Consider the following 21,347-nt stretch of genomic DNA (forward strand, 5'->3'; position numbering starts at 1 on the left):
TGGGTGTTTTGAGAGTCTGTTTGGGGGGGGTTGGTCCTACCGTTGAGATGGATCACTGGGCCATGCGAGGTGCGCAGGCCAGGCCCAGGAAGCACTGTCCCGTGATGGGCCTGCGCGTGACAGCTCTCCAGAGTGGTCTGGGCTAGTGCCCCCGCACCGCGGGGATGAGTGATGCATGTCGGGGGCCCCGCCGAGCCCAGGGCCCAGGCGTGCAGGCAGGATCAGGATGCAGCATATGGAAGAAGGGCTCCGAGGCAGAGGGGCCCGGGCGTGCAGGCGGGATCAGGATGCGGTGTATTGGAAAAGGGCTCTGAGGCAGAGGGGCGCTCTACAGTGGGGGACCCCGATAATGGTAGTGAGCAGAGGGGAGCGCTCTACTCAGTCCATTCCTCCCTCGGGCGGACTGCGGATGCCTTTGGGTGCCCGGGGGGTCCGGGCCTTAGCGCGCTACAGTGGTAGCCTTGCGCCTGTTGTCCGTGAAAGGCGCTCCTTTTGCAGGACGGCAAAAAGGTAGGGAGGCTTGTTCTTCCGAGACTGTGGATGTGTTCATGTGAGCAAGGCACGCTGCTCGTAGCCAGGATGTTGGAGGGGGATCACTGTCACACGGCGGGAAGCGGCAACGGCAGGCCCCGTTTAAATTCGGCTGCGCAGGTTCCCCTCTCAGCTCCACAAGTCTATAACTCGGCGATAACACCTCAGATTTTTTCTCAGGGGGAGCGGGGTACAGTGGATTTTGAGGCATCGTTCCAATCGATCACCTACCCGGGGGGGCTCCAATAGTGGGGGCTCATACCACTTTGGTGGACCTCGATGCAGAGCTCACGCGGAGGAGCTTGCCATCCGTGCGCCCCCTGGTGGCCAGTCAACAGTGTCTCTTTTATTAGCTTGTACAGTGTGGATATCGGCTTTTTGGTGTCGTCTTGAGTTGTTATAAACTTCTCAAATGGAGTGAGAGGTCTAGCTGCTGCCTCCCTAGGCACTTTACTGGCCAGCCAGCGCCTAAGCTGATGATACCTGTGCTTGCATTTTTCCATCACGCCAAATCTCAGTTTGCTTTGCTCTATTGTTCTTATATCAGGTCATCATACCTGTCACCTACTTTTGTGTATACAGCCCTCTTCCACTGCATGAACGCGCTGAGCGCCACCCCGCATGCGAGGCTGTGGGTTGCCAAAGAGCAGCATGAAAGGTGATGGTAAGGACGACAACCTTCCAAGCACCACCAGGGAGTCCCATACATCCGCCACCACTGACCTGGTCTCTGGTTAGCCATTCCCTGATGATTCTCAGTTGGGCTGCCTGATAATACTTTGGAAATCTGTCACCTCCAAACCTCCCCTTCCCTAGTGGCCATCATCGTTCTCACGTCTACTCTTGGGCGTTTGTTATGCCATATAAACGCCATGCCTGTTCTCCTGAGGACTCCAAAGAAAGTGGTCGGAAGGGCTATAAGAAGTACTTGGAAATGGTAAAGAACCTGGGGAAGGATCCCCGTCTTTACCGTAGCTATTCTCCTCATCCATGACAGTCGGGGGATTCCATTGTGTCACCTCCTCTTCGAACTTTTGCAGCAGGGCCAGGTAGTTTGCGCCATAGAATTGCTCCAATGGCTTAGTGACGACTAAACCCCCCGCCCACCCCCAGGTACTCAAGGCCCCCCACTGCCTATTTAAACAGTAGCTCACCCACTATCCTATCTCTTTTCTCCGCCCCTACCGAGAGGTTCAGTATATCGGACTGTTCACTTTCAACGCAGTAAACGCACTGAAATCTTCTAACCTCGGCCCAGTACCTTTAGGAACGTCGTCGGTTCCGTAAGGGTCAACAACATTTCTGCAAATGCCATAATCTTATGCGTTTCCCCAACCAAACCGACCCCACATATCCCTTCCGTCGTGTTAATTTTTGTTCTGAAGGGTTCTGAACACTGTGCTTAAAGAAGAGGGGAGGGATAGAGGGCACCCTTGTTTCGTTCGCTGTGCAAGGGATGCGCCGTGAAAGCTGTCCATTAACTGCCAAACTTATCGTGGGAGAGCTGTAGTTAGCCCGTATGGACTGTAGGAATTCTTACTCGGCTCCCATACTCGTGAGGGCTTTAAAAAGAAAAGACCGCTCCACATGTTCAAATGCCTTTTCAGCATTCAAGACTACGACCACTGTGGTCTGCTTAATCCCAAATGTGTCTGTAATATGGCAGACCGGCCTGATATCAAAGGTCAGCCTCCCTCGGACAAATCCTGTTTGGTCGTGGCCACTAATTTGGCCATCAGTGGGGCTATCCTGCCAGCCAATACCCTGGTGTAAATGTTGGCATCCAGGTTCATTAGCGATATGGGTCTGTATGCCCTACATCTAATGTAGTCCTTACCTGGCTAAGGGAAAAGGACAGTTTTTGCCTCTGCCATGGACCCAGACTGCCCCAGTCTCCCGGAATGAGTTAAACAGACAGGTTAACCACTGCAGTAGTTTTGCCCCATCGTTCTTATATAATCGGCCCGTATACCTGTCCGACCCTGGTGCTTTCTTAAGAGGAAGCGACTTAATCGCCTCTTCAACTTCCTCCTGCCGGATATCCCGTTCCAAGTCATCCCTTTACCCAGCGGTTAGCTCTGGCAATATAACCCTGTCCAAGTAGGCCTCCTGCCCCATTTCATCTGGACGGTCGGAGGAGTAAAGCTGCTCATAAAATGCCCTGAATGCTTCAATTATTGCCCCATTTTTGGTGACCATGTACCACCACTGTGACACCACCTTCAACAGCCCTCTTCCCCTTAAGCTGGAGGGCCAGCAAGCGCCCGCCTTGTTTGCCCCCACATAATACTTCTGTCTCGGGTGTAAGAGGGCCTTCTCTGCTTTACGGGTGAGTATCCTACTGGCACTGGATATGCTGGCATTCCCTGCGCAACACTCTCGTTGCTCTCGTCTGATTCTCCACCAATGCCTGCCTAGTCTTACGCAAGTGATAATCAAGCTTCTTTTACAACTGGCCCCATTGCGTCTCCCGTCTGCCCTTTGTAACCATAAGTTCCCCCCATTCCCCATCACTGCTTTGAAGGCATCCAACACTGTTGCTTGGCTAGCCTCTGACGTGTCATCTCTGAAATACTGTTCGATCTTCCCTCCTATCTCTACAGCCAATAAAGAGTCTTCCAAAATATAATTGGGGTGTCCCCACTGCCACATCTGCCACCCAGCTCCCTGAGTATTCAACTGAACTCGAATATGGGCATGGTCCGACAGTGACATCAGTCCCACCTCCACCGCCTTTCCTATGAGTCCGGGAGTCACCCATATGTAATCAATGCGTGACATTGTGTTGGGTGCCTGCAAGTAATATGTATATCCACGCTCCTCCCCCTTCAGAACCCTCCATGTATCTCGGAGAAAGTGGCTCTCGCATCTCTCTCAGCGCTTTTGACGGGCCCAGTATTTGCCTAGCCCCTCCTGGGCTTCTAGCCACCTGACGAACCCATGGCAAATTAAAATCGCCCGCCAGGATGATGCAAATTTGCTCAGGTTACTGATAGATTTTCTCCCTCAGAAAGCCATCCTGCCCACTATTGGGAGCATACATGGAGGTCAGTGTATATAGCTGCCCTTCTATGTAAGCTCTGACGAACAAATACCGCCCCTCCTTGTCCCCTTGTGTGTCCACAACCTGTACACTGAGTCCCTAAAGTCAACCATCACCCACATATCTTCCCCTGTGAATTAGCCTGACAGACACAGGAAAGGTGCAGTAGCCTCCCCACCGGTCTAGCATTACATAAACACATCTATCTTCCTAGCCTTTATATACATAGTTAGTTTCTTCCGCTTGACCAGTGAATTTGTCCCCCCTGATGTATGTTATAACATTTGAAAAATCTTTTCATGACTTCCCATCCTCACTCCTGTACCCCTGAACTCCGTACCACCCCATTCTCCTCTCCCCTGCCACCCCTGGTTGTGCCCCCTGCCTCCCCAACCCCCCCCCCCCCCATCAACTTTCTCAATGCCCCTCCACCCCAACACCCACTCTCCTGTCCCTCCCTGCCCGACTGCCAAGGTTGAATCACTAATCCGCTGGATCCCGGGTGTCCATGTTACCTGGATGTGACCCTGTTGCATACCCAGGTCCTCATGTATAAACCAAGACAGCTTTCCTCCCCCTCCACCCCCCCCACGCCCCTTCCTCCAGGACCCTATATTCTCTCCCCAGAGCACTCCTTCCCCTCCTGCCATCTTTCTCCCCTTTTGCGACCAGACAAAGCTCTATTCCTCACTCTCCCTTTAGTGTACCTACCCACTGTCTTTTCTCCAAGCTATTCCGTCCATCCTGTGTGCACTGGGAGCGATGAGACCCCACTGTTCCATCCACAGCTTCTTATACTGCCCATTCCTCCACCGCCGTCCTTCCCTGGGACGTGCATCCATTCCCAGCCTCTCCTACTACTCCCTGTCAGTTTAAGGGGTAATTTAAGTTTCACCCCCTTGTCGTTGAGCCGCAGGATGCATTCTCCTTCCTCCAATGCTATTATTCGCTGTGGCCTCCCCTCCCATGTAATTAGGAGTCCAAAGGGGAAGGTCCAACAATACTTTGCGCCTTTCATCGTGAGAGCGTTTTTGATCAGGCCCATGACTTGCCTTTGTTGAAGTGTGGATTGAGTCAGATCTTGAGAGAGAGAGATTTCTTTCCCATTGACCTCGAGGTGCTGCTGCAATCTGGCCGCTCTCAAAATTGTCTCCTTTTGGCCATAAAATGTCATTGCAGCGAGCACATCCAGTGGCCTGGCTCCCGGCTCTACGCGTTGAGGGTCCACTAGTGTAATCTGTCGATTCTGATACTTGCACTCAGAAGAGCGGTAACCAATCCCTCGAAGCATTGTTGCATCATGTCATTCCGATCGCTGGTCTGCAATGTCTTCCGTAAGGCTCTTTCTCCTAATATTAGACTGTCTTAATCTGTTTTCTAAGTCATCGCACCAGAGCTCTAGTTTTTGAGAGAGCGTAGCCAATTGGCCCTCTACTTCATCCTCCTTCTTGGCGTAGTCAGCCAGGTCCTGAAGTGCCTGTTCCGTCTTATCAATTCTTTCCTCCAGTTTTCCTATCTCAGCTTTCACCTCTGTGGTGGACTGTTTAATCTCCTCTTTTGAGTGCCAAAAATTGCTTCTGGATTGAGGATGTAAGCTGGTCCTGGAAATATTTCAGTCACTGGATTAACTCTTGGGTACTAGCAGCCATATTGTTGTCACCTGTACCTGGGGGATGCTTCCCAGCTGAATCCAGTCCATTCTTGGCCCCTTGTTCTTGCACCTTCTGTTGCCAGCACCGCTGTAGCCCCCTTTCCGTAGTTTTAGGTGTTTGGGGAAGCGAGCTAGGTGCGTTTGACCTCCCCAGTGGTGTTTTCCCTTTTGTACGTGGCATCAACCAGTCCATTATCCCCTTTTGAGCCTTCTCCATGTTCCTTCCATGCCAATCCCTTGCACTGCTGTGCCAATATTATCTTATTGCCTAGGTGCGCCCTTGCTGCTCCTGTCCAGGCCCTCACCAACGTCTTCACCACCCGGGGGCCCATCTGCAGCCACCGGCCTTCTCCACCTGTGTCCCGTGGGCTGTTCTGGACCTTGCTGCACGTCCTTAAAGGCTCCGTGTGTGCAGATCTGTCCTTCCCCTTTAATTGGATTGCCCCCTTTGGGCATCGGTGGACTACTCCGCTCTCCGTCTGCTGGGGCTGCGGGCTGCTCGGCCGCTAACTTCCCTCTTCCTCCCGGCGTATGCCCTCTGCCGCCCGCAGCTCTCACCTGTGCTGCTCTGCTCCCTCAATGATGTTTCCCTGTTGCGGGGCCGGGCCTTTACCCCTCACTGGCTGACTGCGCTGTAGTGGAGCTGGGCCTGCTCTCTCCTGCTTCTCCGCAGGCCTTCCCTTGCCCTCTGCTGGCAGGCACCTGCTGGCAGTCTGCTGTTTAGGGAGGAGGTGCACACAAGCACTTGCAGCACTTCCACAATACTCTCCCGGTGCACTGGTCTGCTGCGTGGGTCTATCTCCCCGTGGCACCTAAACGCTGCTGCCTGACTGCAAGTGCACTTGTGGGCTAAAGCCCTCCCAGGAGCCTAATCCTCTTGATAGTTCGGCAACCCACCTTTCCGCACCTCCATTGGGAAGCAGGGGATCAGTCCCTTGCTGGCCGCCCTCTCCATGACGGGCTCTGCAGTGCTTCACTCCACTGTCCGGCAGCACTTCTTTCTTGCCCCTGTTTTGCTTGTGTACACTGAGGGTGTCCCCTGATCTGCTACCCGCTGCCCCGCTCCTTCCCTGCGGTGATCGCCACATTGGAGGTGTACTTCACTCGTATATTTGCCATGATTCAGCGGGGCACAGAGGGAGAGATCCGCTTCACGTCCTCTCCCTACACGTGGCCATGTTGGAGTCTGTAGGATACAGACTTAAAAGAACTAAAAGATCGGACTCGAAATCTAATATCTGAAACAAATACATGTTTTATCTGGTGTCCCTGGACAGAACAGAACTTGGTAGTATTCTAAAGAAAGGTTTTATTGAAAACATTAACTTGAATATTTGGGTTTTCTAAATCTATTCAAGGTTGCTTAAGTGTGAAAATGGTATTCTCTTCTTTCTTGGTGCATTTGTTTCCATTGTGATTCAGAAAAGAAAATTAATTTTGAAATATGATTGTGTGATTAGTTTCCCCTCTTTTCGCCAATAGGGTTTGTGTTGTGAATACTGATTGTTTGCCTTTTAATTTCTTTCTGCATAGATCTTGTTGCTGTCCTGTGTCCAAAGGGGCCCCTGCGTATGCTGGTGGAAACGGCCCAGGAGCGAAATGAGACATTGTTCCCAGCGCTGATCTACTCATGTGAGTGCTTCATTTCGACAGCAGGAGATTAGTCTCTTGTCTCTGCATGCTTGACGTAAAATATCAAATCATTTGCTCTCCAATGAGTATAGCTGCAATCTAAGCCAGAGTTGACCTTGTATTCCCTTGTGTTGCATATGGTGTTGTAAGGGTGCAGAAGTAAGAGTCTGACGCAGTGGTGGTATGTTTGTTGGCAAAGACTTTTATTTATATAAAAGGAAAGGAAAAACCTGTCTTGCCCTATTTTTATGAGGGGTTGCCCTACCTTATGTGAAAAACCAGAAGGTGTTTCACTGCATAGACCCCAGGGATCCCTTACTCAGGTTGCCAAGTCAGGGCCATCGCCTTTGAATCTAGACCCTGGGGGTGGACAAGTGCGGGAGGATCATCTGGGTGAGGGGTCCTTGAGGATTGGGGGGAGAAATGCCTGATGACACGTTATCCGCCGTTTCCACATACCCCTATCCCATCCTATTTTATAGGATGATCCAACTTCCCAGATTCCCCCCTTCCCCCTTTCCTACCCAAGCATTGAGCCGAGGAAGAGGAGGTCTGAGGCTGAAAGGCGTACCACCCATGCAATGCATTGGACCTGTCCCACTAATAAGTTCAGGCAGGGTCAGGCGCTTGACCTTAATTTCAAACACCTAGTACCTATTGGCTCTCCCCACATGGTTAAAAGGTGGAACACTGAGACACACTGACCAAGGCAATGCACGAGAAGGAGCAGTTCTACCAGGGCGATGGCAAACCTGGCAGAGCAGAGCGATAGGCCGAGGGACCGAATCAAGGTACGGGGAAACCTTGGGCACACCGGTGAGAGATAGTTGCCTCCGAAGGGCCTTGAAGGTTGTGCAAGGAAGCTCAGCTAGAGAGAAGAGACAAAACTCTTTTTTGTGTTTCATGGATACCAGCCACCCTCCCGGGTGAACGGCAGAGTTGGGGCGGTGCAGCAGCAGTTGTGGTATCAGCCAGGTAAGTCTGAGTTTGCCCCCACGAAGACCGAAACAAAAGTAACCAACTCCAGGGGACAGCAGAGATCCCTCACAAAGAGATCCAGTTCCAGTTTGATACCCCAAAGCCCCGGAATAAAAGAAGCCAAGCAAGATTTGAGCCAATGTTAACCACTGATGGACCGTGATAGAAGGGGGATCTTCAGAGACACATGACCAATGACTAAGTGGACATCTGAGGGTAAGATTGATGTATAACATACCAGCCCTTGGGCCAAAACGAAGTACTCATTGCACCTATTACAGAGAACATGACTTTAGAACAACAAAACAGCCCCGTGAGTAAAAGTCTTCTGATTCAGGACGAATCGCAGGATTACTCACATGAGCTGCTAAGTAAGAAACGTGAGACTGTTTGAGAGCTAGTAAGAAGTTTCAATTCATACAGTGGTGAGCCATGAGTACTTGCCCTAATGTTCTATAAGCGAAGGAAGCAAGCAGATGTTGTCCATCGTCCCTCCCCACAGTGCTCCCTCCACAGTAACAGATGTTGATCTTCCTCAAGTTCACCAACAGAGTATTGGGATGAGACCAAATTGTGTATCTTAATGACCAGTTTTCCAGTTAATAGTGGAGATTGGTTAAGTCATCTGTTTTACAGGCTGTTCTAGTGAACTACTCCTCTAATATTCAAATACTTAACGGTCTGCCAAGCTGCACTGCTCCTTTAAAAAAGTTTTTGGTCTCAAATCCCTTCCTTCCTCCACCAAGAAAGGTTTGTAAAACATGCACCTAAACTTTGTTCCAAGATATCAGCAAAAAGGTCAAAGGTTTTGCAGGTAATGCAACAGCCTGAACATGCTATTTGAAGTTTAGCATCTCAATTGTTACCTTGCTTTTTCCCTTCCTTTTCCCATCCTGCACCTTGCACAGAGATTTTCAGTAATATTATAAGTTATAGGGCTTCATTAAGAGTTTGGTGCAGTGGTAAAATGGCCAGTATTTGAAAATTCCTCCCCTTTTTTTTACTACTCTGCCTATTTATAGGGTTTGGTATCAACCCAGGAAAAACCACCTGCATTTGTGTGGACATAATTAATTTTATCTTCATAATTAATATCTTCAACATTATCTCACTAAATACTTTCCCTCTAGACCGCTACGATCCTCTGACACCAACTCTGTTTGTAAAGCGTTTTGCTAAACACACAGGGTAGGAGGTTGATCGCCTTCCTCAGCTGGCTCCCTCCTATGGAACAGCCTCCCCCTGCCCCTCCCTCTGCGCCTTGAGCAGGACTTTCTTAAATTCCGGTAGCTCCTCAAGACTTCCCACTTTGCGTCCTCCTTCCCTTCTTCTCTCCTCTGCTGAGTTCACAGTAGCTGTGATTGGTGTCCTGGGCCCTTATGCATCCTCTGTGTCCCTGACCTACCACACCCAATTGCCCCAGCTTCTGTCTACCCTCAGCACTTGCTCTGGCACACCCTCAGCCTCGGAGGCTCACACTTACACCCAACACGGCTCCAGGCCCTGTAGCACTCACCATACCATGCACTATATCTGTAGCTCCCCCACGAACACGGACTCTCCAGCTCTTACCCATTCCTCCCTCTTCCTTGCTGCTCTTGCACATTCTGAATACTCGCACAAGGCATTGTAGGTTCATCCTTTTTTCCTTTTCCCTCCACTGTTTTTAATATTTTTTGTGTTTTAACGTTACTCCCTTGTTCCCTCCCTTTTCCCTGTGGGTGCTTTGAAACCGTAGTATTTACTTGCTGTGTAAGCATTTAACAAGCAAACAATAACATTTCCGCACAAATGCAGTACAGCTGACAATATTACCAATCTGGCATTGCCGCATGCAGTACTACCACCTATCCCCAGTGATGTGCAAAGGGACTCCAGAATGGAGAATTACTGGAGAAAATGAACAACTACATAATGCAGAGATTTGCCGTTATCTCATTTCCTTGCAGTGATTGCGTTTTACGGTATTACCAGATGCAATACCACCAAACTCGGGCCCTAAGAAACTACTTGCAATACGCAGGAATGAAAATGTCATTGATCTCGCAGTCTATGGCCTTGACAGCAAAGCTATGTCTAGGGGCAGATGCGTCTGAAAGAGCTAGAGCTTGGGGAAAGAGATGGTACAGGTTCAAGTAGCAGATGTAGGGCTTACACAGTTGTAGATGGTGCATTAATGTCATGCAATGGTATGAAACCAGATTATGAAATGCCTCATCACGTGTCAAGAAGGAAGTACTATAGCGGCAAGGAAGTGTTCACTTGCACCTAGGAAAATAATGTAACATCAGGACGTATCCCCCGTACCCCCCAACTCAACATGAAATACCTGCAGTCGTTATTGGCCACTGTAGGTGTTTTGTTCCCAAATCACTGCTGATCAGTTTTTATCCCAAAGAAGAAATCTAGCTAGTCATTTTCTAAAAGTACTTGTTTTGTCCCAAAATACCAGCTTTTCATTTTCTGTAATACAAATTTGATTTGCAAGCAACCATCATTTTTTTAAAACATATTTTTTCTTAGACAGCCACTTATTTCCTTGCTTGTAATACTAACACCTCCCAAAATGGTCATATTGGTTTACACCCATCCTATTTGTTTCTTCTCATGTGTAGTGGAATGGTTTATGGAGAATAAACCCCACTGTTCGCATTTTAACCTGGCTGTTTTGTTTTTCTCTAATTTCTAGATATGTACATAGTGATTCCCGTTTTACAGTACATGCTTCTGTTTTTCATTTTGATTTTATTTTTATTAGGAAACAGTTTTGATACATTGAAAGTACACTTTGTACACGGTTTGTTTATTGGAATGTTCTGACCACCATTGCATGTAATCTCAGTTAAATTTGGAATAGAACAGACCGCTTTCCATGATTGCGCTTGTTTGATTCCCCATGTTGTGCTTTCATTGACATCATTTTCTGTTTCTGGAAGATCTACCAACAAGGGGAGTTCTGGTATCCTGTCCCACATCACCATGCAAACTGCACATTTTATTTTGTTGAGTGGTTTGTTTGCACTAGAAGCACTCGGATAGTGAAGACTGAACATCAATTGGCCAAAGCCTTATTTAAACCGATGGTGTAACGACACTATACAATTCTCTTTGACTAGGCAACTCGTGAAAGGTATATACTTTAAATTCAGTCCTTTGAGTTGTTTAAATAGGCAATCGGTTTAGTGTGAATATATCTGCCACTCTTGGTGCCACAATCGTATTTTCCTGGGGGCAATGGAACAGTTTATACAGATGTTTTTTACCAGTTTGCATCAGGAGACGAGTTGACTCGGTGACAATTAGTCCATGTTCTCCTTGCCAGTAAGCCCACAGGGCTGCCAGCATTGCGTGGTTGTGTACTCGTCTACGTGTGGTGTAGCACGCCAATAGAAGCAACAGAGGTAGTCTGTACTGGGGAAGCCTTTTCATGGGCTGTTAGCTTGAAGTACTGTAAAGTAGGGGGCACAGCCAGATGGTGAGTGTTAGAGGAAGGTGAAGTGAAAAAGCATATAAAAGGCAATGGTTCACTATAACTTTGATCCTTAATCATGAAGGCTTGTGTTATGGTCTTAGCTGTTTTAGCCATCATCCTAGTATTTTATTTGATAGCCATCAATGGATCAACCAGTGGCTTTTATTGGGGGGTATCGTATGGCCACTGGCAGTAGCCGAAAGCTATTTAGTTTAGTTTGTTTTATTTATAGAGTGCAGCCGAACCCTGGGGTAACTGGGCACTGATTCTTTAGGATTAACAATGGTTACAGATGGTTGCACATACAGAGGCAAGTAAGAAAATTACAATACAGTGACAGGAAGAAGGGACCCAGGTTACAAAATGGTACAAGATTAGGGCACAGTGGATTGTGGCAGGACCAGGTTACAGCTTGGTCTGCCGTCGTCATAGTATACATTTAAGAAGGAAACAAATATCAGAATGATGTGCGTAGGATTTACATAAAATAATGGATCAGTTGAGTATAGCCAAGTGCAATGGACAAGCTATTGTTGGGTTATGAGCAGTTCCTTGACTTTGGCTCTGAATGACCAGAATGAGGTGTCCGCTCCGATTGTCATAGGTAGTGCGTTCCAGTATTTCGCTGCTAGTATGGCAAAACTTGTTCCGCCAGCTGTTTTCAAGTTAAATTTTGGTATGTTGAGCTGGTGTAGGTAAGGGGGATCTGGTTGGTCTGGTAGAGTTCTGTCTCGTGAATTTGTCAGATAAGTATTGTTGGTCTGTCCGATATAGGCATTTGTGTGTAATGACCAGTGCCCGTAATTGAATTCCCTCGCGGATGGGGAGCCAGTGAGATTCCTTTCTAAAGGTGGAGATGTGGGCTTTGCGGGGAAGGTTGAGAGCACATCAGAGGGCGTTATTTTGGAGCATTTGTAGTCTGTTCAAGTTGTGGTTTGTGGAACCTAGGAAGAGAGTGTTGCAATAGTCAAACTTCGACAGTATGAGGGCTCTTGCCAGTGTGAGGCAGCTGTTGGTGGATAGAAATGTTTTACAGGCATTTATAAGCTTATTGGTATAGGCTGTAGATGAGATGGTGGCGTTGATTTGATTTGTGAGAGAGTGTAGTCAAGATACACCCCCAGTGTTTTGACCTCTTTTGACACTTTAATGTTGCCGTCATTGGTGAAGGTTTGGTATCTGGGGTCCAATTTGTTGAGACGGGCCTGTGAGCCGACAATAAGCACTTCCGTCTTATCGTCATTTAAGCAGAGGCATCCATGCTTGGATTTCAAGGTAGATCTCATTCAGTTTTGCAACATCCTCGTCAAAGCTCCCTGTGAGAGCGATGAGACCCGAGTGTCGTCCGCATAGTTAGTATATGTGACGCCCAGGTCATCGAGGCGGTCAAAGAGGAGCTTAGTGAAGACATTGTAAAGCGTGGGGGAGCTACAGGAACCTTCGGGAACTCCACATTGGTTTGGAACCGGGTCAGCTGCAGCGCCGCCAGACGGGGCGAAGACCCTGGTTGTTCTGTCCGATAGGAAGGACCGAATCCAATTGGTGGCATCCTGGGAGAACGCAGCAGCTGAGGAAAGGTGTTTGGTGACAATTTGGTGGTCGACTAGGTCGAAGGCTGCGGACAGATCCAACAAGAGCAGGATGGCCAGTTTACCCTTGTCTTGGACTTCATCCATTTGGATTTTTAGATCCAAGAGGGCTGTTTCGAAGGGATTGTGTCCTCCGACGTATTCCTCATCTTAGATATCTCCTTCCAGCTCTGCTGGCCTCGGAAAATTTTTCTCTAGAGGGCGCTGCGCGTCGACGTCCTTCGAGTCGATGTCCCTCGACAGCCGCCGTATCGACGTTCGACGTCATCCTGCCTATAAAGGCCGCGCGCAGCGTCCGTTGCTCAGTTGCGTTTTTCCGCGCTTACTCGGTGCCTCGGAATACCGTTGCTCAGTTCTTAGTCAGATTAATCCTATTTACCTCGAGTTATTCGATCGGTACTCGATGGCTTCCTCGTCGGAACCGACAACTCCTCGATCCGGCTTCAAAAAATGTCGAGATTGTGGGAAAAAGATGTCGTTGACCGATCCTCACAGAATTTGTCTGTGGTGCTTGGGAGCTGAACACATTTGTTTGGAGTGCGAGGACTGTATGTCCATGACAGCTAAGGCCCTGAAGGAGCGTAGGGGGAAGCTGGAGAAAGATAAGACTTTTAAAGCTTCTTCTTCATCGACGAAGTCGAGACATTCGTCTCCTCGTCACCATTCGCGCTCCAGGTCTCGGAGTGGGTCTCATCACTCCTCGAGATCGAATCACTCGAAGAGGAGACGTCGAAGATCCCCTTCTCCGTCTTCCTCTTCCTCTGTTTCGCCAAAAAGAATCCCTTGCCCCACGAAACATAGTTCCCGGGCTGAATGGGAGGAATTCCGAAAGAATATGATGAGCGTCTTCGAGAAAGCGGCCTCGACCCCCTCGAAGACTGCCGAGAGCGATGCTCTGGTCGAAAGACCCGAAGGTCAAAAACGCCGCGAGTCGCAGTACCCGGCGAAAGAAACCTCTCGAGCGCGTTTCGAACCCTCGAGCAGGACTATGACCTCCAAACCTTCCTCGAAGGTTCCGTCGACGCCGTTGACGAAGGTCCCGTCGAGGTCGATGTCTTCGACGCCGTTGTCGAGGGGCCCTTCGACACACGGGTCTGTCGACTCGACGCCGGCCTCGACACCGGCGTCGACGCCACGAAAAGTCACGGTTACCACACATCCAGTGACTATCCCCAGGCCCTCGACGTCGATGGCTTCGATATTGTTGAGTAGAATTCCAATTCTGTCGAGGTCCTCGAGGCCTCCACCTCTGTTTTCGACGCCACGCTCGAAGCCGTCGACGACATCGACGCTTTCGAGGCCAATAATGACAAGTTCGACACCCTCTGCCTTGGAAATGGGATTTACTCCCTTTATGAGTTCAGAACAATTGAGAACTATATCCTCAATTTTAGAAGAGGGTGATTTGTCTGAACAAGACACATTTGAGTTACAGGGACCTGTAACCCCAGTTAGAGAGGAATTTTCCTCTGAAGAGGGCAGATTAAAGGATCTTCATGATTCTTTACATGAGGCAAGTGGGTTAGACACTTCCCCTGAGGTGGAGTTTGCTAAGCCAGACCCGGGGGAGCATGCTGAAACCCCCTACAGAGCCTTAATGGCCAGGATTACAGAGTTCATGGGGTGGTCTGCACCTTCACAATCTTTCCAACAAGATGACCTCACGGATATTCTTGACAAAGGCCCACAAGAGGATCCTGTGGTGCCCTTTCATAAAGCTCTTCAGAGAAAGATCATGACAAACTGGGAAACCCCAGATGTAATACCAGCAGTAAATAAAAAACTGTCTACAAAGTACAGGGTATCTTCCACAGACCCAGAGTTTTTGTCTAAACACCCATCCCCAGAAAGTCTGGTGGTACAAGCAGCATCCTCTACCGATGTCAAGACGGCTTATCCTACAGTCCCACAAGACAGGGACGATAAAAAATATGATGCTATGGCAAAGAAAGTCTTTTCAGCATGTAGCATGGCGTTAAAGTCTGTTAATGCTACTTGCACCCTTGCTAGGTTCAGCCATACACTTTGGGAGTGTGCTTCTACGGCGGCTGACTGCATCCCGGAGGGAGAAGAAAGGGATGCGTTCCTGAATATTATACAGGACGGTAAAGACGCTATGTGCGAATCCCTCCAGACGGGCATTGATTCGGCTGACAGTATCAGCAGAGCAATGGCGGCAAGTACATCAACCAGGAGATTCGCTTAGTTGAGAAAGTCGGGTTTTGCCCCAGATGTGCAAGCCAGGCTCTTGAACATGCCAGTCGATGGCTCTTCTTTGTTCGGGAAAAAGGCGGATGACAGTTTAGAGAAACTGCAAACTTCAAAAGCTGCAGCAAAATCCCTAGGAGCTGCAATCCGTCAGACTCCTTTTCGTCCCACAGGAACCTCTGCGAGGGGCAAGTCCTTTCGCTTCTACTCCGCATTCGGAAGAGGTAGAGGACGACCGGCTCAAAGGGGTCAAAGAAGAACTACCCGAGGTGGACGGGGTAGATATTCTAAAGCCGCAGCAACAGCAGGTGCCTCTTTACCATCGGCATCTGCATCAGCCGCCCCAAAACCACTCTGAGGACTCCCCTTACTTTCTCATTCCGAAGAAAGACGGAGGACTGAGACCCATCTTGGACTTGCGAGAATTGAACAAATTCCTCAGAAAAGACAAATTCAAGATTGTCACTCTTTCTCAGATCCTCCAGGCCCTTCAGTTCCAGGACTGGTTGGTATCTCTGGACCTTCAGGACGCTTATTTCCATGTGCCTATCCATCTCAAACACAGGAAATACCTGAGGTTCGCAATTGGCAACTCTCACTATCAATTTCGAGTGCTGCCATTTGGGCTGACCTCCGCCCCGAGGGTCTTCACCAAGTTAATGTCGGTAGTGGCTGCAAGTCTAAGGAGGGAAGGGATTCACGTCTACCCCTACCTAGACGATTGGCTGATCAGGGCTGTTTCTCCGGAGCAAACTCAGATCCAGCTAAATCACGTGTGCCACCTCCTTCACAGACTGGGCTTCTCCCTCAATTTAAAGAAGTCACAAATGATACCATCGCAGAGACTCCAGTTCATAGGAGCGATCCTGGATACTTCCCTGGGAAAAGCCTCGCCACCAGAGGTGAGGGCTCAAGATATTCTACAGATGGTTACCAAGTTCCAGCATGCCCAACGTCTCCCAGCCTTCGACTTTTTAAGGTTGCTAGGCCTCATGGCATCCTGCATTTTCCTTGTGCCAGAGGCTCGCCTGAGAATGAGATCCCTCCAGTGGGCACTGAGGACTCAGTGGTCACAATTCTCAGGGAGAATGACAGATCTTCTTCAGGTTCCCGGCAGGGTGGCTCGAGACCTTCAGTGGTGGGCCTGTCAGGAGAACATTCTGAAAGGAGAACAGTTTTGGCAACCCTGGCCGGAGAGAACAGTAGTCACGGATGCCTCACTCACGGGGTGGGGAGCCCACGCCAACGACTTGACCATCAGCGGTCGTTGGTCTCCATCGGAGTCCAGACTACACATCAACCTGTTAGAGCTGAGAGCCATCAGACTTGCGCTGAAGGCTTTCCTGCCAGCTGTACAAGGGAAGAACGTCCTGATAATGACGGACAACACGGTGGCCATGCATTACCTCAACAAAAGAGGAGGCGTAGGATCACTACCCCTGTGCAGAGAGGCGATGCAGCTCTGGTTTTGGGCAATCCAAGAAGGAATCTCTCTATCGGCAGTTCACCTAGCCGGAGAGAAGAACTTGACAGCGGATGCTCTGAGCAGGCAGAACACAGTCTCCCACGAGTGGGAACTAGCTCAGGAAGTCCTTCAAGAGATCTTCGCCCTTTGGGGGACCCCTCAGGTAGATCTGTTCGCCACCAGCCTAAACAGGAAATGCAACCTATTCTGCTCAAGGGAATTTCCTCCGAGAGGAGCTCTGGGAGACGCGTTCATAGTGGACTGGGAGTTTCCGCTTCTGTACGCGTTCCCACCGGTCCCTGTCATTCCTCAAATGATCAGGAGGTTGAGAAGATTCCGGCGAACCATGATCCTGATTGCCCCGGATTGGGCCAGGAGAACGTGGTACCTGGACCTTCTAGACTTGTCCATCTGCCCTCCAATTCGACTTCCACTCAGAGAGAACCTACTCTCACAGAAGGGAGGTCAGGTTCTCCATCCAGACATCAAAACCGTCAACCTTCACGCTTGGCTTCTGAACGGCTGAGGTACAAGGATTGGGACCTCCCTGATGATGTTATGGAGGTGTTGCTTTCGGCAAGGAGGCCAGCAACAAAGTCTTTATACCGCTGTCGTTGGAACAGATTTTGTAGCTGGTGTAGAGAACAGAATATCGACCCATTTTCTTGTGGTACACCAATGGTTTTGTCCTTCCTACTATATTTGGCAAATTCAGGCCTTCAAGTTGGCACCATTAAGGGCTATCTCGCAGCGCTATCTATCTTTAAGCGTACTGCGGAAGAACCATCCTATTTCAAATTACCCTTGGTAATACAGTTTCTAAAGGGGTTAACCAATGTTTATCCCCCAAGACCTTTCCAAGTTCCCCTATGGGATTTAAACTTAGTACTAACTTTCCTGATGGGTACACCTTTCGAACCTCTCCATTCTTGTTCGTTAAGATTCCTTACCCTTAAAACTGTTTTATTAATAGCACTTACATCTGCTAGAAGGGTGAGCGAATTACAAGCTCTTTCTTGTAAACCCCCTCATACAATCTTTAACAAAGACAAAGTTGTCCTGCAAGTGAAGCCTAATTTCCTCCCAAAGGTGGTTTCTGAATTCCATATCACTCAGAAGATTACCCTACCATCTTTCTATCCTCCTCCTCACCCGGGGAAAGAGGAAGAGAGGTTACACAGACTAGACCCTAGGAGGGCTTTAAGTTTTTACATTAGTATACTAGCCAGGATAAGACAGGCAGACCAGCTGTTTGTAGGTTACACAGGTCACAAGCTGGGGTTACCAATAACTAAGCAGACCATTTCCAGATGGATCATTCTAGCCATTCTGGAATGTTATAAACTGGCAGGGAAAGAGCTCCCTCAAAATCTTAGGGCTCATTCGACCAGAGGTATTGCAGCTTCATCGGCCCTCAAAAGAGGCGTGCCGGTTAAAGACATATGTGCGGCCGCTACATGGTCGTCTGTCCATACCTTTACACGTTTTTACAATCTGGATTCCTCCTCCAGTCAAGAGACTAGGTTTCGAAGGGCTGTACTGCATTCTATTCATCAATAGAAGACAGCGTGAAGTCAGTACTCCCTCCTCCGAATATAGAATACTGCTATGGGAGCCTATCTAAGATGAGGAATACGTCGGAGGACACATTCCCTTTGAAGAACAAGTTACTTCTTACCCTGTAACGTTCTTTCGACGGGATGTTCCTCCGACGTATTCCTCATCGACCCTCCCATCCATCCCCGCAGTTCTACTTCCCTTGTTGTTGCAGTTTACGCTCCTTCAGGGTGATTAGTCTAGTCCAGACAGTAATACTGTGGGCTACAAAACGGAACTGAGCAACGGACGCTGCGCGCGGCCTTTATAGGCAGGATGACGTCGAACGTCGATACGAAGGACGTCGACGCGCAGCGCCCTCTAGAGAAAAATTTTCCGAGGCCAGCAGAGCTGGAAGGAGATATCTAAGATGAGGAATACGTCGGAGGAACATCCCGTCGAAAGAACGTTACAGGGTAAGAAGTAACTTGTTCTTCTGTCTCGTGCCTGGGTCTAAAACCAGATTGTCGCCGTCCTAAGAGGTTGTTATCTTCCAAATGTTGTATTTAGAGGTATGCTACTCTGTGTAATATTTTTAGGAGAAAAGGGACTGTAGTGATGGGCCTGTAATTAGTGCGTGTGTTAGGGTCAAGGTTAGGTTTTTTGAGCAGAGATGGGACACACGCCCATTTGAGGTTGTCCGGGACTACTACGTTTTTGAACGAGGCATGGATTAGGGAAGTGATGAATGGGACGAGGTCTCTGGCCCCATCCTTAATGACTGGGGCAGGACATAAATCAACTAGGCAATTAGATGGGCATTCTGGGTGAGGCGGGCTATGCGAGTAGCTGCTGTGGTCTTTAGTCTTGAGACTGGCTTTTTTTAATTCAATTTTGGCCTGCAGGAGGGCTATTTTATTTGAAAGCGCTTGTTGGATGTTACACCAAGTTTTGTCCTTGATGCAATCATCTGTAGGGGGCACAGGTGATGCCAGTTCTCTTAGGATGGAAAAGAGCTCTTTTGTGCCAGATTTGGCATTGTGTATTCTTGTATTGAAGATCTCTTTTTTGGCATTCGTAATAGCCGCTTTGTATTTGGCTGCTGTCTGTGAGAATGTTTCCTTGGTGGAGATCGATGGGGCTTTTCTCCAGCTGGATTCAGCTGTTCTCTTGAGATTGCGAAGTGCCTATAATTCTGCCGAAAACCATTTGTTCATATGAGCAATGGGTTTAGTCTTTCTTAGTTTAAGTGGTGCTATTTGGTTCAAGGCTTGTTCCAATGTGGTGTTATAAAGTTCGAATAGGGAGGTGGGATTAGTGTTGGAGGAGTTAAGAATTTCAGAGGTGATTGGTTTTATCAGAGGTCTCAGATTCTCAATGGTAATATTGCGTTTGTTTCTGGCAAGAGTTTGTGGTGACTCAGTGGTGTGCTTGCTTTTTTGTTTGATTTTGGGTATAGTAAAGGTAATAAAATGGTGGTCTGACCAGGCACATCGTGTGATGTCAGTCACATTAATGTCACAGTTGACTTCTGCAAGCCAATCCAATGTTCTGCCTTTAATATGAGTGGGTTTGTTGTGTTGTGTGAGGCCTACTTGTGTAATAGTGTCATTAATTAGGGATGCATTTGCATCATTAGGGTCCTAGAGGCCGAGGTTGAAGTCGTCCAGTAGAGTAATTTGGGATCCTGGTTTGGTATTGGCTGTCAGTAGATGTCCTCCTCAAAGAAGGTGATGGCACCTAGAGGCCTGTAAATAAGGTGAAGGAGTATGGTTTGATAGCCGTATATTGGGAGTTTGAAGGATAGCAGTTCAGCAGACGGCATGTCTATTTTTGTTGACTTCTCAGTTACTGTGAGGAAATCCAGTTTGTTGGATATAATCACATCAGCAATGTCAGGAGAGTCAGCTAGATGCTTCAGATTGCGGAAGCAGAGGTAGAGTGGGAGCTAAAACTATGGTTTTGCTCCACCTCCTGCACGGCAGTGTGCCCTGACAGTCTGCATTCCCTGGTGATAGAGAAGACCCCTTCATGCACAATGGCTGGTACTGGGTGAATGGAAAGCATGTCCAGACTCAGAATGTACACCAGTTAGTCCACAGGGTTTGTTACACCTGTCGTCTAAAAAAAAAAAAAGTTTTAAATGGGCAAGAAGTCGGGAGTGTCACCTAGGCTGCAGTCTGTCTGCCAGACACCTGATACGTCGCTGCTGTAGATTTGGCATTGGTCAGGAGTCCATGGCTCACTGTCTTCCTGGGAGTTTATCCATTTGACTGCTGTCATCTTCTTTGCTCCTAGTGTGGGCACGGGCTTGATCTTGGGAAGGGGTGGTAACTGAGTAGCCTAAGGGCACAGAGGGGTTTGTCCTTTTATTCAAAGTCAGACCTAAGCTGGTAGGAGCTAAGGCAGAGTGTATGCATCTTTGCCAAGTGTTGGGAAACGTCCCATGGATCTCAGACTGCAGAGGTGGTGGTGTTTTTTTCTTTTTTTAAACTGAAATTTATTGAGTTTTTATACAGGGGGTATAAACATTTCAAAATATTGAGTGGCTGTTGCATAATGCCTGTACAATATAATGGCGTAAATCAGAAAAACTAGATTTATCACACCAGAAAGGCTACAGTGCCGTGTCCACTTTTGCCCTCTCACCTTCCCCTATCTTAATGGAGGTAATGTGCAAGTATGGGATCAACATGTGCGACTGTTATTATGGTGAGAGCTTTAGTACCAACTGCTGAGTGATTCTAGCTGCTTGGAGATTTTAATCAGGTGTATATATATATGAGTCTCTTTGGGTCCCTGTGGCAAGCGTCCAGTTCCTCTTTGATTGTGAAGACCTTCCCAGTCTCGATATGTGTTAGGATATATATTGTTCCAGGAAGCGGGGCCATGCCATGTCGATGTGCGAGTGTGATTCAAGCAAATTGGCAGTTAGGCTTTCCATTTAATTTAGTTTGGATGCTTCGGTATCCTATTCTTTTTTGGTCTGTAGGTGGCTCCTCTTCCAGCAAATAGTATGACACACTCCTACTGCCAACATTACATTTCTCGGCATATGCAATAAGATGACATGTTGGTTTCCTTGAGGTTCCAGGCTAAACACCAATAAGTGGCCCAGTTCCCTTTCGATGCCATCTAGGTCCTCGATTCATGCCAAAACCTCTTTCCAGTATTGCTCTACCAGGGGACAATCCCACCATACATGCCAATGATCACAAATACCATTACAATTCCTCCAACAA

The 21,347-nt window shown here is 48.5% G+C and overlaps 1 protein-coding gene across 4 annotated transcripts in view; it reads left to right on the plus strand.

Moving 5' to 3' along the window:
- The window catches only part of PSEN1 (presenilin 1), an 855,645-nt gene that overhangs the window by 455,456 nt on the left and 378,842 nt on the right, over positions 1-21,347 (plus strand). For all 4 annotated transcript variants that reach the window (XM_069638637.1, XM_069638636.1, XM_069638638.1 and 1 more), the window contains exon 7: positions 6,759-6,857. In XM_069638637.1, coding sequence (XP_069494738.1) covers positions 6,759-6,857 — 99 coding nt within the window. The remainder of the gene's footprint in view (positions 1-6,758; positions 6,858-21,347) is intronic.

This window comes from Ambystoma mexicanum, chromosome 14, assembly GCF_040938575.1.
Source record: "Ambystoma mexicanum isolate Mex_15411 chromosome 14, UKY_AmexF1_1, whole genome shotgun sequence".
Classification (NCBI taxonomy): domain Eukaryota; kingdom Metazoa; phylum Chordata; class Amphibia; order Caudata; family Ambystomatidae; genus Ambystoma; species Ambystoma mexicanum.